Genomic DNA, 18,428 nt, shown 5'->3' with positions numbered 1-18,428 from the left:
TTTTACCTCTTAGATGGCACTGAACAACACTTTTCTCCTATTGCTTGGGTAATGAGATTCTGGCACGTAGGGGCCGAATGAACAAACGGGCCCTCTGAAGCAGCCCGTCGGCCCGTGCTCACAGCTGTAACACTACCTGATTATTCTCCCGGTCCCCATTTGAGAACTAGTGTGCACTTCTCATAAAAACCGCCATGTGCTGCAAATTCAGGCAGCATCTTTCTCTTCTCTGTAGCCTCTGCCTTCTGAGACCTCAGGCATACGCTCGCTGTGGCCTCCGGGGACTGAGGGAGATTAACTGAGGTCCCAAGCTTCTCAAACTGCAGGAGAGGGAGAATGTGAAATAAAGGCTGAGTCTTCTAGTTAGTCTCTGGGTTAAGATGGGTTTTTATAAAACCTTTCAAAAGTGGCAGCCCGCCTTGATGATTACATTCCAGGAGTTTTTACCTTTACCTTGTCAAGTGCCGTTTGACTTCCCCTTAAAGCAGTGCTTCTCATGATGTGGTGTGAGGTTTTTATTAAGAGTGCAAAATGCTGAGCTCTTTCAGACCCAGAGGGATGAAAATGGGACTGATGTTTAATAAGGACCTCAGATGATTCCAGAGTATAATAACGCTTCAGAATTACTGCTCTGTCATTTAGGAATTTCATGCACTTCCCAGTAGCTGAGATGTATAAAGAGCTAATTTATTTCTTTCAGTGGTTAAAGAAATTTAGTTATAGGCAACCCAGGGCTAGTATGATGGCTCCATGGTATCATCAAAAACTCTCATTTTTAAGGTTACTTCCTGGTACAGGATGGCTGCTGGACCTCCAGCCATTGTGTTGACATTCCAGCCAGGAAGCAGGAAGAAGAGGAAATGGGCAAAAAGGTCAACTGCTTGCCTCCTTTGAAAGAGCTCTCCACGAAGTCACATGGCCAGAATTTATTCACATGGCCACATGTAGCTACTAGGAAGGTACAGAAATACTGTTCTTAGCTGGGCATACTGATGCTCTTAAGCAAAATGATGGTATGCTAATTAAGGAAGAAAAGAAAATTGATGTGAATGGGTAGCCATTTCTGCCACAGCTCCTTTTTACACAATCATATCATGGTGTTTCAGAAAGACTATTTAATTTAGAGTACATCATTTTACTTACTGTCATTTCGTTTTGAACCATATGTTGGTTATATTATGGAGAACACCAAAGGAAAACATGTTTATTATTTCTGTGGTCAATCATACTGATGTATTGAGAGTCTACTGTGTCTTTTTTTCCCTTCTTTCCTATCCATCTGCTAGTCTTTTTTATTTTTTTTTCTTTTTTCTCAATAAAGAAGCCCAAGAACCCACAAAAAACAGGGAGGGTATGAGGAAGCCAAGGTCAAAGGTGGCCCTCCCACATTTTAGCTGCGTGACTCTCAATCTGATGAGTATAATGCACCCACCTCCAAGGTGTGGGGAGGGTTCACACAACACTGTGTATAAAAACCCTGTGGGCATAAGAGCCACTCAATTAAAAAAAAAAAAGTTCTTTGATCCCTGCCTTCATTTAAACAATGAAGGACAATTGATTGTAAAATCAACCCCAAAATTCTGACTTCTTTGATGGGTTCCCACTATAAGAAAATAGGGATGTTTTGATGCGGAAAATGTCCCATCCAAAAACATGAGCGCTCTGCCCTGAGGTTTTCTCATTCTCGCCAGAGCTGGTGGAATCCGCCTGCTTAAGCGTACATGTCAGTGTGGGAAGGTGACACCTATGAAATCAAGTGAGTTTGAACAAGTTCTTTTGCCTCCTCTGGGTCTCCTGGAATACCATCCCTTGCCCAGTAAGCTCATGGATTGGCTGTTGAAGGAAAACACTTGGGTGACTCTGAAACTCTCAAAATGCGCTCCTTGAATCAACAGCAGGGGGCATCATCTGAGAAGTGGTTAGAAATGCAATCACCCGGCCCCCCTCCAGGCATACTGAATGAGAAAGGTGTGTTTAAACAAGCCTTCCAGATGGTTCTGGTGGAAGCTAAAATTTAAGAACCACTGCTCTAAATAAAATGCTTGTCTTTTATTAGCATACTTTTCTCTCCACCAAGGAGTCACGACTCTCTGCCTTCCGTCTCTGCTCAGGCAGAAATGCTGTCAAACGCGCAGTTCCTTCTAACAAACGCCGTCTTTCCAACCGGGCGAGGTCTTGCTCTGTAGACCTTATTTGCACACTGACTAAAGCTCTTATAATCCAACTGACACAGACTGAAGTCATTGCCAAACCTCGCTGTTGGGAGTAACACCTTGAAGAAAGGCCTTCGGCTATTTCGTTTTCCTAAACCAGTTTATTGCGCTCAAAATGCTTTTGTCTGGGAGAAAGGCACCCTGTACGGCCACACCCAGTGCAGAATCACCGGGCATCTCTACCTGGGAATGTGTCAGTGGAGCGAAGTTCCTAGCACGTTGCACAGCCCTGCTTTTGCAGGAAGATGCTCAGTGTACACAAGAGGCAAAATCAAGTTATCAACCCACCAGATAATAGCTTGGTACTGATCATCACTGATAAAATTCTGTTGGATTTGATTATTTACTTGTAAAAATTAACAAGTGAAGCATGTTTGGGCTAAAATGAGCAGTCTGCAGGATTTTCAGGGGGTGGTGCCAAATTTAATTTTTGTAGTGCCAGAAAGTATACTAAATATTTTCCCCTTACTACTGGTATGCTTGGTGTTTGTTTGGGGCTATACGGTAGTTTTATTATGGAAGATGCCAGAGCATTTCCAAGCACGCAACATTACCGTGTTCAATCAGAGACAGATTGGGAAAGAGAGCGATTTCTCCGTGATGCCCATCTGTCTGCTAATCCCCTTTGTTCAGTGAAGAGCTTGCAAAATCCAGCTCCTGAACACCAGGAGAAGACACAGAAGTCAATACCAAGGGATTATTTTTCCTCCTGGATTTGATCAGGCTTTGAAGAGCTTTGGAAGTGGTGAAGGACTGACTCACTCTCCTTCCTCAGAGCAAGTCAGATCCCTCACCATGTGATATGGGGGTGATTTGGTAGCTTGTTAATTCATATTGGCCAATTTGGTTTAATAATGGAGCGTCCTAGTCAGGTCAGTTTTTAAGTCCTCCACCACATAGTCAGTTACCTTGTGAGAAATTATTTGAGCACATTTTATATTCGAGGAATTATTGGAATGCTGGTAGAAAAGATGCGTTTTCAGTGGTGGCGATCAGTAGGCTTAAACTTATAAAAGGCAACTCAAGATGTCCAGCCTGGAAAGATGTTCCAAAAGAGTAGTCACTGTCTCTGTTGGATGAATAATTCAGTCTTTAGGATGGACCTCAGCACGCCGAGGTATGTTGGGACTCCTTTATCCTCTAGTCTTAAAACGGCGTGGAAAGTCTCCAACCCAGTCTCCAGGTGTGGCCCTTGCCCAGGATGGTGTCATCAGAGCCCTTCTGTAAAGGACTGGGAATTGAGCGAAGCCACTCAGTCTAGGATGGGCTCTTGATCTGAAGTCATTCAGACTCAAGCCCCGTGAAGAGCAGGCCTTCAGAGAGAGAAGACTAGAACACAGGTCAGAGGCTCAGAGAGACGGGAAGTCCCATTTCCTCATGAGGCCCTCCCATAATGCTGCGTTTCTTGAGAAGAGCACATCTTTATAATAATTTACCCTTTACCCCGCCCCCCAAAACCAAACTAGCTTCAGTTGCATTTTATTCTTTGCAGCCTTCTTTCCTTGACCAGCGTAGGTGGGGTCTCCCCAGGTTTGGTCTCACTCTACAAGCCAACAGTGTTGCCTGACATCCTACAGTGCAAGAAAGGGCAAGAAAATCTGGATTGTTCCATCTGGAGGATGCCAAGCTGGACAGCCCACTTATTGCTATGTATTTGTATTATTTATTGTTTGGGAGCCAACTGCTTTGCCTACACTCTCACTGAATTGCCACAGTCTTATGATAAGGATTCTGAGAGATTTTGTTAACTTGCTCAGGAACAGAGAGATGGGAGATGACGGAGCCACGACTGGGGCTTCCCATCTCCCTGGCCATGCTGTGCAAGGCAGAATGCCCACCTGGGTCCACCTTGGGCAGCATCAGAGAGGGCTTGTTCAAGGTACCAATTCGGAAAATGAATCTGCTCTGGGAAGTGCAGAGGGGAGTGTGTGAGTCTTCAGGGGTGACTGAGTGGAGGGTCATTGGAGCTCAAATTAGACTCTTCCTTATCAGGCATCCACAGTGACTGATTTTATATTCGCTGTTGTCCCTAATGTTCTGTAACTATAACGGGAGTTGTGAGAATGACAAAGTGATGTTGTCACAAGACCTCTGCGCAAGTAATTCCTTGACTGGGAAGGCAGAGCCCGTCCCCCAAGACACAGGAGCTGGACCTGTTTCTCCGTACCTGGCACTTACCTGGTCAGGCACATGGGGCACGGTTCTCCTGAGCACGGGATGGTGTGCCGGGCTCTCATGGGCTCGTTACCAGCTTCTGACCCCAACCTCACTCATGATCTGGGCTTGTATTTCTTCTCAGAGAGGGTGCTGGTAACCTGTGGGCTAAACCTGGAACCACCGCTTCCCAGCCCGGGGACGAGGCTCCCTGCCAGCTGCCTCTAGGGAGGGGTTGCCGGGCTAGTCAGCTAGTCTGGGGAGAAGTCTGTTCACGTTTGCCTTTGGGATTTGATCGGGAGGATGATATGCACGTGATGGTGAACAATGATGATCATTTCTTCGGAAAAGAAGGGTGGCCTTCACATTTTTTTTTAGGCCTTGTCATTGCAAAGCCTTCTCCCCTTCTCTTCTGACATTTACAATTTGGTTTCTGGAGATCAAAGAAGACAGAACTTTTGCAACGCTTCACTCCTGCATTCCCAAAACACGTGTTCCCATCCAGGGCTCCCTAAACTCAAGGGACTGTGACCAAGTTTGCGGAGTGTAACAAATGCGATGAATTTAGAGCCCCACGTCTTCTGCCTTCTCCCTTTTGCTGAATGAATGCTTTGTTTCGCAAGAGCTGGTCATGATGCTAAGAGATAGTCGAAAAGTATTTTCCATGATGTCATCTGAGCTTGCGGGTTTGGGTTTTGTGTGTGTGTGTGTGTGTCTCCTATATAAAGCATACCTTCTGTTTTGGCCAGTATTTTTTCTTTCCCCGTTTTTACCTGCAGCTGGATGGCAGACTGTCGGTTTTCTTTTCTCAGGCGAAATTAGATGTTTGGTGCTTTCCCAAGTTGTTGTTAGGGCTGAATGAGCCTCAGACACTACACGGATAAGTCCTAACAGCCGTAAACAGGAGCATTCTAATTCTAGGATGTACCAAAAAAACTGACTTTAACGGTGATTTTTAATTACACGCTCTGTATCCCGAGTTTAGTGACTCTGACAGATCTGAGCTGCTGCCTATCCTTGCAAAGAGCTTAAAACCTGGAGGGCTTTTCATGTAGGTGGAGGCTGAGGGACCCAGGAGCTCTCCCAGTGCCAAAGACCAGCTTTGACTCCAGCACCGAGGCAGGCGCTGACGCATCCCTTTGGCTAGGAAGGCAGGTTACATGCCGGAGACTCACAGAGAAAATGGTAAAGTCAGCTCCTGGGGGAGCCTGCCGGGAAAGCCCTACCCTCCGGGTTCACCAGCACCAGTTTGCCGAAATCTCCTTTTCTAGGAACTTTTGCTGGCTTTGTTCTGCCCTTGAAGAGCGAAGAAAAGCCCCAAGACATGGGCGATTGGCAGGACTCTTTCCTGAAGGGTGAATTTCGCTGCTTGCACTGAGAAACTCGCACACCCTTGAGTTTCACGAAGGGTGGGGACAGCGGGAAGTAGACGGTGCCCTGTTGTGGGAATCACCTTCCTAGGATGGAGGGAATGGCCGAGTGGTTTGAGCAGTGGGCGAGTTACCTGTGTGCCTTCCGTCCTTCAGGTACACCAGTACTACAGCTGTCTCCCAGAGGAGAAAGTTCCCTATGTCAACAGTCCTGGAGAGAAACTGCGAATCAAGCAGCTCTTACACCAGCTGCCACCACATGACAATGAGGTAAGAGGCGAGAGGGGCCTTCTAAAGACTCCCCTTAGACTCTTTGGAATTGTTACCTTCTTCAGAATCAGAATGCTGTGAGCAGTGCGATGCCCAACGAAGAACTCTGGCAATTTATTTTAGGATTTTAGCTTCCTTAATTAGAACCGAGAGAAACTGTCAGACACCTCCTAGAGGAGGTTGTGGAAAAACAGAATCTCATTATGCGCTGGCTTCGCCTCTGTGCCTGGCACTAGGAGCTATTTGGGGCGGCCAGGGAGCACTAAAACGGGAAAGCTCAAGTTCAGGTATGCTTAGTTGAAGAATATGCAGTGCTGGTTGCCTGAGCACGTTAGATGATTGAGATTCCCCGGACAGTTCAAACCCAGCACAAACTCTGTGACTCTCTTGAATTTTCAGCATCGTTTCACAGTCAGTGAGTGTGCAAGTGTTCCACGTTACACTGCAGTAGAAGTTACATGTCCCGACTTGCAGCTGTGAACATCTGTGTTTTTTGTCACTTACAGTCCATCTTGTCAAGGTCATCCTTTGTACCCTTGAAAGTACAACTTGCAGGCTGTTCCTCTTTTCTGAACCCAGACACACAGCAGCACTGTAAGCAGGCATTCCACCTCTTTGAAGTCAAACTGATCATAAAAGGAAATTTGTAAATAACGCTTTTAAAAGATCATCATGCTTGCGAGATTTCGATTTGCAAACTAGGAATTACTTTTTAAGTATCTGATTTTTAAAAATAGGGATCCAACAGGATCAAATTGTCCACTTCACTCCAATTGTGATTTACATGAAAACATCATTTTAAGTTGAAAGGAGAAATTTAAAACCCCTTTTAGAGAGCGGGACCCCTTTTTACCACCTGCCCCCACCCACAAGTTCAGTCCCAGGGGAACTGAGTGAGTGCTTTTTAAGTCTTTATCTTCCCACACTTGAATTAAAGGAATAAATCTAGAGCCTCAAAAATAAATTTGAGTAAGTGGAGCAAAAGCTTAAAAACTGAAGCAACTCTCTAGAAAGAGAGCCCCAGTTCCCTTTCCTACAGTTTACCTCAGACTTCATAAGACAAATTTAAATAATGCTTTCTCCTTTAACGAGGAGAGCAAACATTGTAACCAGATGCCCAGTTAACTAATTTGGAAGTGAAAATGCGGGTTATTACAAACAGGGAGGGCATGCCTTTCTTTCAAAGCCTGTCCATAAATTGTCAGTGGTGTAACTGTGTATCCTTTCCCATCATTACAGTTTTCTCTTCATGTGAAGTTTTTTTTTTCAACTTTTTTTGACTTGATAAAAGGAAGTGATGGACTCGTCTGTGCTTCATAGTATAGTTAATTCTATTTATGGTTCACTGTGGTCTCATGAAAAGAGACCCTCCAAGTTTCTTCTTCCTGTTGGTGAGAATTGCTTCTGTGTGACCTAGAGGGCAGATTTTGCCCGTTTGACATGGCTCTTTTAAGGACAAAGTGTGATTCTAAAGTAAATACTTGATCATTCTCTTTTTCGCCCAGATAAGGCCGTTTTGATACATACAGCTTGTTCTGGTTTTCGAATTAGTCCTGGTTCAAAGTTTTCTCTTTAACCATCTGTAGGACAGATCATCTGGGCAATTCAGTTAATTCTCGATGGTCAGGTTACTCTAAAGTAAGGCAGCGGGCAGGGTTAGATGCATGCTTCCCAGAACATGACTTGGGGTGGTATATGGATGTGGCAGTAAATAATGTTGAACCACATCACGAAAAGACTCACTCCCTTTTAAATAGCATTTCATTCCTTGTGACTGAGTGGTTGAATAATCAAGGGGGAAGTTGTAGTTTGAGTGGGTAGGTGTCTCACACCTCTCCACCTCCTTCCTACTAATCTCTATTTTTAAGTGACGGTGTTAAGAATCTCCGTTTCAGGATCTCACACGAGCAGAAGTAGCCAGCTACAATCTAACAATACGGTTTCGTCTTCACTCTAATGTTTAGCTTTATGGTCACCTTGTTTTTCACAGGTGATACTGCTTTTCCATTTATAGTCACAGGATAATTTCTTTTTACATAAATGTATTCAATAAAAAAAGGGAGTTCGTTTTTAAAACAGTATTAAGTAAACCATAGTTCAAGATTACAACAAAATTCCCAAGGTGTGCATAAATAAAAGAGAAACTGGGAGACAGCAGATCTGAGTATCTTTAACATCCCTCCCTTAATTCTGTGAGTTTCTGTGTTTCACACAAAGGAAAAGATCTTATGCAAGTTGATGAATTCACCGAAGCCTGGGGGCAGTCCTCTCCCTCCTACGCACAGAGAAACACACAGGGACTTCCGTGAAGGAACACAGATAACTCTGGACCAACTCCTCAGTCTCACGCCTTTGGTTCCCACCTCCTTTTGGGAAACAGAAGCTGAGAGCATGTGGACGGCTAGTCTGGCTCTCTGGCCTGGAGCCATTCTTTGGTGTCAAGGATCACTGATGTGGGCACATACATGGCAGTGAAATTATCACAGTCAGTTGGAAGACCCAGATCAATCTGAAAGAAGGAGAAAGTCCTAGATCTTGACTAGCACAAAGCTTATCCCAGGTGACTCGGATCTCAGTGTGACGAGCAGAGTTGGGTAGTTACAGACCATTAGCCTGCCCAAGACTTGGGCTCTGGAGTTTACAGCCCTTAGTAAGCTCTCTTGAGGTCACCAATTTCAGGTAGAGACTCACTTTCAGTAGCCCCAAGCCTGGTGGTGGTGAAGTGCTGGCCAGGACCATAAAACCAAATGGGAGTGTGTTTGATGAGAGAGCTCCGAGGCGTGGGCTTCAGGAATCCTTGGGAGCAAGGGTGACCTCCGCCTGCCATCCTCTGTGTCTGCTCAGGTCCGCTATTGCAACTCCCTGGATGAGGAAGAGAAGAGGGAGCTGAAGCTCTTCAGCAACCAGAGGAAACGTGAAAACCTGGGCCGAGGCAATGTCAGGCCCTTCCCAGTCACAATGACAGGAGCCATCTGTGAACAGGTGAGCGTGGATTCCGCTGAGCGGCAAGGGGCATCCTTCCCCTCATTCATTCGTGCCACAGTTATTGTACTGAGGACCTGTTTTGTGCCAGGCACAGTTGTGGGCCTGGGGGATACAGCTGTCAACTGTCAACAAAAGTTTGGAAGCTTAATTTTGCCCTTGTAAGAAGTTCCATTCTAGGAAAAGAAGCCAGACCATGACATGAGTAAGTAAGATGGAAAAAAAAAACAAAACAGCGGGGCAGGGGATCAGTGCTGGGAGGGTGGGTTGGTTGCAATTTTCAGTAAGGTGACTGTGAAGGCCCCTCAAAGACATGCAGGAACCGAGGGAGTGAGTCATGCAGATGGCGAGGGAAGGAGGGGTGTGTAAGGAAACAGCCAGTTCAAAGGCCCTGTGGCAGGAGCAGTTCTGTTGTGTTTGAGCAACAGCGGCTTGGCTAGTGTGGCAGGGCAGAGGGAGTAAAGGAAGAGAATGAGCAGCTGAAGTCAGGTTTCGTGGATGGTTACGTAAGCCACGAGAAGATGGGCAGCTGCTGGAAGGACTGGAGCAGAGGAGTGACGTGATGCATTTATATTTTACAATGAGCGCTTTAGATAATGGAGTGTTCCTGCATCATGGGTCAACCAGTGCCGTCCGAAGAGGTGGTAAATGGTCATCTCCTTGGGTTTGCGGGTTCTTTAGCGAAGTGCGTCAAGCCCCCTACATTCTTTCTAGAACCTCACTGAGTTGAAGGGTCTGCATGTGTTTTTCCTTCTTCTCTCCTGTAGAGTGCTCCAGGCACGGTGGAGTTGAGTTTTAAAGAAAGCAGGGTATCTTCAAATCCAGCCTGCCTGGGTTCACCCTGCCCCACCTCTTGGCTACCAAAAGCATTCTGGGACTGATGGTCCTTTTTTGCAGCGGGGTGGGTTGGGGGTAGCGTTTATCTCAGCCCTGCTGCTGGGAGAGTAGCCCCACCTAACTCCTTAAGCCCTTTAGGGACCCAGTCATGTCCTGAAGATCCATGAACCGGATTAGTGAAGAGAGGGTGAGATACTGCCTGAGGGGAGGGGGTACCACTTGGGGGCCCTTTTTTGAGATTTCAGAGGGATGATGTGAGAAGGTTCAGGTAGATGGAATGGAGGTGGATGGAGATGCTGCTTCACAGGGGAGCCAAGGGACCAGAGATTGGCAGTAGAGTCTTCATCCTTGACACCCACCCCTGAGATGCAGGTGGTCAGAGGTTAAGATGTGAGATTCTGTGTGCTCCATTCAGGGCATCTGCCGCTCTCAGGTCCTTCACCTCGACCAGCTCAACTGGGCTCCCCTAAGACAAAGGGAAGTTCAGGCATTTCTTGGGCAGATGTCAAGAGTGGTATAGAATAGTGGTGAGAGCGCAGAGGCGCAAAGACAGAAGTTTGACTCGTGTTTCGGCCAGAGGACCCTGAGCATGTTACTTTTCCTCAGTTTTGTCATCTGCAAAGTGGGGATAACAAACACCTATGGTATAGAATTACGGTGAGGACTAAAGGGGGTTCTGTTATTGTGAAAGTAATGAAACACGGAGGCCATCAGACTGGGGTGGCTCCCATGCCTTGGGAGCCTGCATCAACAGACCAAACCCTGAGCCCGTCCGTGTACTGAAATCTGAGAAAAGGAAAGTGAAGGACAACCAATTACAAACAGGCAACTGGGCTTCCCCCCAATAAGGGGACCGCTTAAGCTCTAATCACTGCAGTAACGTCCTTGCTTTGCTTCCATGTCTTCTCTATAAAAACCCCTCCCCGGGTTCCTGTCCTTGGAGAGTTCCCAGCCTCCTCCAGTTCGACGCTTGCTGCCCAATTCGAATCAGTGTTGGAGCAAAGAACTTGGACAACTTCCATGTGCCTCAGTGTATCTTTTACCAGTAGGCGTACATCAGCTCTGGTGACAGCATCACAAAAGGCGCGGGTGTCACCGTCTGTAACGTAATGTTTTTCTTTTGTCCGGTCACTCACATGAATGAGTCCCCAGAGACTATTCCGTGAGACCTTGACGTCCTTTCCTGTGAAGCATCTCAACCCTTCTGATGTCCATGGTGTGGGAAAGGTCTAGAGGTAGCATTTCTACTCTTGAACACGTTGCCCTCAGAGCTCAGCTGCTCGTGCGGGGCCTGAGTGCTGGACCCCCGGCAGTGACCCTCGGGGCCAGCGCCATGGTCAGCAGAGAGCCTCCCCCTGGACCTGTTGCCTCACACTTTTCTCCTCCCTCAAAGGTCCTCAGACCGTAATCACATAATCATTTTATCCCGACTCCAGCTGTAAGCCTGAGTCATCAGGGATTCTGTCTTGTTCCTTTGTGGGTAACGGAAAGAACTTTGGAAAATGAGTGAGAAGATAGGGAAGGAGAGGGAAGAAGCCTTTCCCATGGTCTGGCCATAGGAGAGGTACCTTTTCCATCAGGACTATGTGAAAAGATGTTAGAGGAAGCAGGCTAAAAGCATGCCTGAAAGGCTTCTAGCGCAGAGAGTTAAAGATGGGTGTATTTTTATGAACCCACTCCCCTACCATCCCCAGTGCAGACCCCCACCTCCTCCCAGGGCCCCTCCAACCTCCCCTCCTCCGCTCCCCGTTTCCTCACCCTACTCCTTCTGGCGTTAGATGTGGCTGTGCCTCTGGAGAGTGTTTGGAATATCTGAAAGATAATGAGACCTTTTGCTTTCCAAGTTTGCCTCCTGCCTGTTGTTATGCTAACAGACTTTTTCTTTCCTTCCCACTTTTGTGATGCCTTATCTTCTCAGTGACGGGATCTGCATCTGAGTTATAGGTCCCCAGAAGGAAGGGGTGGGGGGGTGGGGGGGCAAGAAAAGCCTTCCTGCCGTGTACATAAAGGAGGTAGCAGTCACCAGGTTGAGAATAGCGCTCAGTAACCTGCTAGAGATGTTGGCATTGGTGGTCCGGTGGTTCATCCTGCTCAACGTGGCACTGAGAGATGGGGACCTGGGGACTGGCGTTGCTCCTGACCTTTCTGTTTGCCTCACAGTGCGGAGGCCAGATCAACGGTGGGGACATTGCTGTGTTCGCGTCACGCGCCGGCCACGGGGTCTGCTGGCACCCGCCCTGCTTTATATGCACTGTCTGCAACGAGCTCCTGGTGGACTTGATCTACTTTTACCAAGATGGGAAGATATACTGTGGCAGGCACCACGCTGAGTGCCTGAAGCCGCGCTGCGCAGCCTGCGACGAGGTCAGAGCCCACCCCTGGGGCCCCCACCATCACCCCTCGGTGACACGGTAGCCTGCGCGTTGTCCTGTGGCTCCCGCACGCAAGGAAACCATAGGCCATCCACCTCCTTGTATTAACCCGGCCAAGAGAGAAGCCCCACCACGCCTGGCTGCTAGGGTGTGGTCTGCTCTCCTGAACTTGACGGTCTCGTGGGCTGCTATGTGGGGAGATGGTGCCTAGGGCCGCAGACACTCCCCGGGGCCCGCCCCTGGCACTGGGTCAGTTTAGAACTCTTGAGAAAAAGAGAGAGATTTCATCCCACCTCCCAGGGAGGAATCATCAGTAACGGTGTCCCATATGCCTTAAAATCTTGCATTCCCTGAGATTCCAGGGGACAGACTGGTTTGAGAAGAGCAGAAAATGGGTAGCATTATTTGATTCTCCCATAATTTACAACCATTCTGATGAGGATTCAGGGGGCAGGGGGCTACTTCTGGATGCCTCTGCCTCACACCCGGAGAGGGACTTGAATTTGCTTCCCCGGGTCAGAAAGTAGAGTGGACACAGGCTCCTACCTGTGTTTTCTCCCGGCAGAAGCACACGCAGCTGTGACCTGTGAGCTGAAAGACGGAAAAACTGGGTTAGCTTGGAAGTTTGGAGGAGAAAGGAGAATGTTTTAAACCTGACCGCTTTATGGGGATAATTTGGAGAATGGTCTTGGACAGGGGTTTTTTTCCTGCATGAAGTAGATGGTTGGTTCTTTCTGACCCTATAAACAGCACGCACTTTTGTCAGCCGGAGTCCACTGTGACATGGGCACTTCTTCCTTACAAACTACCGATCAGAGACTCGCTCTCCTAGGAGGAAGTCGATCAGCCTTAACCAACATGAATTCTCATACTAATAATGAAGTTCAGAAGAGAGCCTCTGGGCAGAGAGTTGGTCCACCTCTGTGGTTCTAGGCCACCACTTCACCTGAATGGCTCAGTTCCCACATCTGCAAACTGATGCTCGTAATATGACTTTATATTCTCTAATGGCAGAAAGAGGATGATTAAAATCCTTTGAAATTTTTGCTTATAGAGATTACAATTCATACGGCGTAAGATTTACCCTTTTAAGATGTACAGTTTAGTGGCTTTTAGTACATTCACAAAGTTGGGCAACCGTCACTTCGATCTAATTCCAGAACGTTTACATCACCCAAAAAGAAACCCCATATTCTTGAGCAATCCCTCCCTTTCTCCTCCTCCCCCAAGCTCCTGGCAGCTGCTGATCTGTTCTCTGTCTCCATGAATTTACGTATTCTGGACATTTCACATAAATGGACTAATGCAATGTATGACCTTTTGTGTCTAGCTTCGTTCACTTAGCACGATGTTTTCAGGGTTCACCCAAGTTACAGCAAGTATCAGTAATTTCCTTTTCATGGCTGAATAATAATCGTGTATGTCTATCACATTTTGTTTAACCAGTTATTAATTGATGGACATTGAAGTTTCCACTTTCGACTGTTACGAACAACACGGCTATGAATATTCATGTAAAGGTTTTTGTGTAGACATATATTTTCCACTCTCTTGATTATATACCTAAGAGTGGAAATAACAGATCATAGGGTAGTTCTGTGTTTTAACTTTTTGGAAGAATCTAATCTGTCTCCCAAAGCAGCTACACCATTTTACATTCCCACTGTCAGTGAATGAGGATTCCAGCTTCTCAAATTCTCCTCAACACTCATTACTGTCTGTCTTTTTCATCATCATCACCTTAGTGGGTAGAAGTGCCATCACATGGTGGTATGGATTGGCTTTTCCTTAGTGGCTTGTAATGTTGAGCATTTTTTCATGCATTTATTGGCTATTTACATAGCCTCTTTTTTTGGTCTAGTTAAACCTTATACCTATTTTTTTCAATTGGGTGATTTTTCTTTTTGTTGTGACTTTGTACGGGTTGTTTATATATTCTGGATACGAATCCTTTATCAAATACATGATTTGCAAGTATTTTTTTTCCCACTCTGTAGTTACATTTTCACTTTCTTGATGGTGTCCTTTGAAGCACAGAAGTTTTTTGATTTTGATGAACTCCAGCTCATCTATTTTTCCTTTTGTTGCTTATGCTTTTAGCATCGTAGCTAAGAAACCATTGCATAGTTGCCTAATCCGAGTTCATGAAAGTTGACACCAATATTTTCTTCTAAACATTGTATCGGTCTCTTGCTCTTACATTTAGGTCTTTGATCCCTTTTGAGTTAATTTTTATGTGTGGTGTGAGGTAGGGGTTCACCTTCATTCTTTTGCCTAAGGAAGTTCAGTTGTCCCAGCCACATTTGTTGAAGAGACTGTTCCTTCTTCCACTGACTGTCCTTGTCACCCTTGTCAGTGATCATCTGGCCATAACTGTCTGGGTTTATTTCCGGACTCCCACTTCCGTTCTGTGGACTTACACCAGTACTGCACTGCCTTGATTACTATCATTTGTAGTTAGCTTTTAAATTTGAAATTTTAAAAACTTTGTCTGGGGGGCCAAAACACAAATGCTCCTCAAGGCTAGGCAGTTATCGTAAATGAAGGTGACTCACTTTAAGGCAACAGTGAGTGGTGAAAAATACGACAGAGTACAGAACTCGTCACTCATCTGAAAGCAGCGACCTGTTGTCTCAGATCTAGCTTCTGCTTGCCACGCAGGAATGTGTTCCCAGCATTGCCAAATAATGTATTTGCAAAAGAAGAACCAGGATTCCGGCTGTTCCTACGACCTTTCCCCTTTTTAAAAATATTGTATTTAAGCCAAATAAAATAGATAATGACCCAAGTTCCCATAAGCGGTCAGCTTTTAGTCCTGCTTTATATTCTTTAGGGTAGAAAATTCTTTCTCTTACTAAAATGTAGTTAAATTCATCACTGACCTGGCCAGAAGCTGTTGAATTGTGCTTTAGGCAAATCTAAACGTGGGAGCTGATATGGGTATAGAATGAACATATACTTAGAGATTTTTGTGGGTGGGACCTATTTTCCTACCCTTCTAGTTTGGAGCCCTGATACCTTGCGCCCTTTAAAGTACATTCGCACGGCTGGGTCTTAACCCCCAACCATTTGTCTTCCCCATCTCCAGATCATCTTTGCAGACGAATGCACAGAAGCGGAGGGGCGGCACTGGCACATGAAACACTTCTGCTGCTTTGAGTGCGAGACAGTGCTGGGCGGCCAGCGCTACATCATGAAGGAGGGAAGGCCCTACTGCTGCCACTGCTTCGAGTCCCTGTACGCGGAATATTGCGACACCTGTGCCCAGCACATAGGTGAGGCGACGCTTGGTGCTTAGCTTGGTCCTGCTGTGACCGGATCTCCTTTATGCCTGGTGTAGTTAGAATCCCTTTGGTTGCAAGTGACAGAAACCCAGGTGATACTAGCCTAAGTGAAAAAGGAAATTTCTTGGAAAAGCCAAGGAGTAAGTTGGTTTCAGGTAAGGATGGATCAAACGTTCAAAGTCTTCTTTTTCCCTCTGTGTCGCAGCTCAGTTTGCCTTCTGTTGGCATCATTTGGAAGCAAGATGCCTTCACAAGGTGGCCAAGATGACCTCACCTCAGTTATATATAATCTTAGCAGTTGTAGTCTCTAAAAGGATGGGATTGTGTCTTTTCCCATATCCAAGTCATGTCTTCCAAATAGGAATCCTATAGGCCTTCGTTTAATATGTTCCACCCTGAAAGGAAGAGAGTAGGGAATTCCTATTGGTCTGCCCGAGTCGTAGACCCACCCCTGAGGTGGGGCTAGATGATGGACAGACCCACTAGCAAGGGCAGGGGGAGAGGTCTCAGGGAAATAGGAGGGGGGAAGATAAACAGGGGTCTTCTACAGTGTCCTTGGGAGAACTCAGGGGTTAGCAGGGGGAGGAACCAAGGCAGTCCTCTTGGTAGGAAGAGATGGACAAGGAAACCACACGGTTTCTGGCATGCATGCCTTTAAAATAAGAATCAGCAAAAGCTGACCTAGCCAAAAACAAAGCGAGGGAACCTCAAATAGCTCAGAAGCTATCGACTCCCCCGAAAAGTGGCAGATCTGAGATGGTGAAAATCATTTTTCCCTTTAGAAGTAACTGATTTGTTCAGTCCTTCACCACTATTCCCAGTCATGCTGCATCTGCAGCTTCTTCATTCAGCTTGCCTGTTCTGGCACCTTGTGACTGAGCTGCCCTTAAAGAAGAAAAAAAAAATATTGGCAGTGGATGAATGTCTTTGAGGCCAGCAGCCTGATCTCCCTGTGGCTTGTGCAATTCCAAGAAATCGGCTCAGAAGCTGCCAACTTCTTACCTGTAGTGGGGAGATGTGGAGATAATCAGTCTGGGAGCCCGTTTTGCCCCACTTAAAAGATTTTCTCGGAATCAAAAAGAAGTGGCTTTGTCTCCCTGGTTCATCAGAAGTGATGCAGTCCAATGAAAAACTGGCTAGTGATTCGGAGGGCTGTGTGCTGATAAAAATCACAGCTCTGAGGTACCTATTACATGCTTAGTGGTTCTTTCTCGTTGGATAGTTCATGCCATGCACTCAGGACCACTTCCGTGGAGTCCTTCTGAGCTGGAGTCCCTGCCAGGGATCCTTCATCCAGCAGCGTTCCCTCTGGGGGCTGGGGTGTTGTGAAAATCTCCTGTCTTCAACCCCCAAAACCTCCCCTCTCGCAGCTTGATGCCTCAGCCAAGTATTCAACAGCTTCCACTTCTCACAGGGTCACAACAGACAAACTTCCCTCTATTCTGAGAGCTAGGAAATGGGGAGCTTGATTTGGACAGGTGGCTGGCCCTGGGAGGGAGGGCAGGGGGGTGGGCCGTGGTCGGGGGTGTGGCCGTGGGCGGGGTCAGGCGACGTACTGACCCAGCCCTGCTCACCGTGGATTCGGGATCTGCAAGCTGGTGTTTGCATGGATGAAAGGGGTTGACTGCACAGAAAACTTACCTAAGGCGGTGATACCCACTGCTTGTTAGTATTTCTGTTTCTTCTCTCCTTTTCCTTTGAGGCTTAAAAGCCTCTCGAGAAACTGCCACTTCGAATTTTCACTCAGCAGCTTAGAGAAGAGAAAGATGTGTCTGTCACCACAGCATGTACACCTCAGAAGTTCCCCCCGGTGTCTTCTGTGTTTCTGTCTTCTTTTAGCTTTGATTGGCATTCGCTTCTCCTTCCCTCTTAAATCCATAAAAAGGCATCAATGTTTCATCAGAAAAGGGGACCACCGAGGCCCTCAGTACTATCACTGCTGTCATTTAAATGCTGTCCCTGGTTTGTTTGTTTGTTTTCCCTAAATCCACTTTCTTGTAAAACGTACTTTTCCTGTGGTGGGGAAGGAGTATGCTCTGTATAGCACGCATACCACAGTGTCTGGGTACTTGGCTCTGACCATATTATACAAATACTCCATATTTATACAGCCGCTCGGGGCGGACGCTGCATCAGGCAGCCGTTGCCAGGGCAACGGTACTTTTGCCTGCTCACAGCAGAGTAAACAGTCCTATAAACAGACCGAGGCTGTGGCAGCAGTAGACACATACACCCTCAGAGAAGTACTTAAAGGGCTTAGAGAGGGAATAAGAAAGGAGCGCTTAGATGTGGAACGGCAGAGCCCTTTTCCAGATGTTTAGAGTTCAACAGCAGTTCAGAGCCCCATCTGACATGGGTGATGTTTATCAGGGACCACGTTCCACTGCCTGCTGGGCCGCCTTGGAACACGCCTCCCCCTTCACTGTCTCCACTGAGGCCCAGCCTTCTGCGAGGCCCCCATCCCCGGAACGAGGCTGCCACATCCGAGCGTGTGTCCTCGGGGAAGCACGGAGAAGGTGGAGGACAGGCCGTGGGAACTGGGCTTGATGCATCCCTCTGACGAGGGGTGGGTAGGGCTGCAGCTGCGTGGGCTGCTGTGCTGAGTCGGAGCTCCCAGTGAGGACCCAGGGCAGCAGGGGTGTCAGCACAGGCTCTCTGGAGAGGAGGGGACAGTGGGAGCAGGGAGGGAAGACCGAGCCAGCCTCAGAGTTCCTTCCTGGACAGCATCCAGGTATCAGCCCTCAGAGCAGAGAGGGAGACAGACATCAAGACCTAATAAAAGCACAAGAAGAGTACTGGGAGGAGTTAGCAGAGTCTGAGTGCACTCTGTGTATTAACTCAGTCCTCGCCGCAACCCTGTCCCTGTTTTACTGTGGAGGAGACCCAGGCACAGAGACACGAAGCCACTTGCCTAGGGTCACACAGCCCGACAGCAGCCAAACCAAG

The 18,428-nt window shown here is 47.1% G+C and overlaps 1 protein-coding gene across 10 annotated transcripts in view; it reads left to right on the top strand.

Annotated features, from left to right (window-relative positions):
• Window positions 1-18,428, top strand: part of PRICKLE2 (prickle planar cell polarity protein 2) — a 357,036-nt gene that overhangs the window by 294,995 nt on the left and 43,613 nt on the right. For all 10 annotated transcript variants that reach the window (XR_012060699.1, XR_012060698.1, XM_072941627.1 and 7 more), the window contains 4 exons: window positions 5,894-6,007; window positions 8,852-8,989; window positions 11,987-12,190; window positions 15,287-15,473. Coding sequence is in view for 8 of the 10 variants with exons in the window: in XM_072941627.1 (XP_072797728.1) it covers window positions 5,894-6,007; window positions 8,852-8,989; window positions 11,987-12,190; window positions 15,287-15,473 (643 nt within the window). In the remaining 2 variants the exon portion in view is untranslated. The remainder of the gene's footprint in view (window positions 1-5,893; window positions 6,008-8,851; window positions 8,990-11,986; window positions 12,191-15,286; window positions 15,474-18,428) is intronic.

Source organism: Vicugna pacos, chromosome 17 (genome assembly GCF_048564905.1).
Source record: "Vicugna pacos chromosome 17, VicPac4, whole genome shotgun sequence".
Taxonomy (NCBI): domain Eukaryota; kingdom Metazoa; phylum Chordata; class Mammalia; order Artiodactyla; family Camelidae; genus Vicugna; species Vicugna pacos.
The sequence above is the reverse complement of the archived record's forward strand: the minus strand, read 5'-3'. Positions and strand labels throughout refer to the sequence as shown.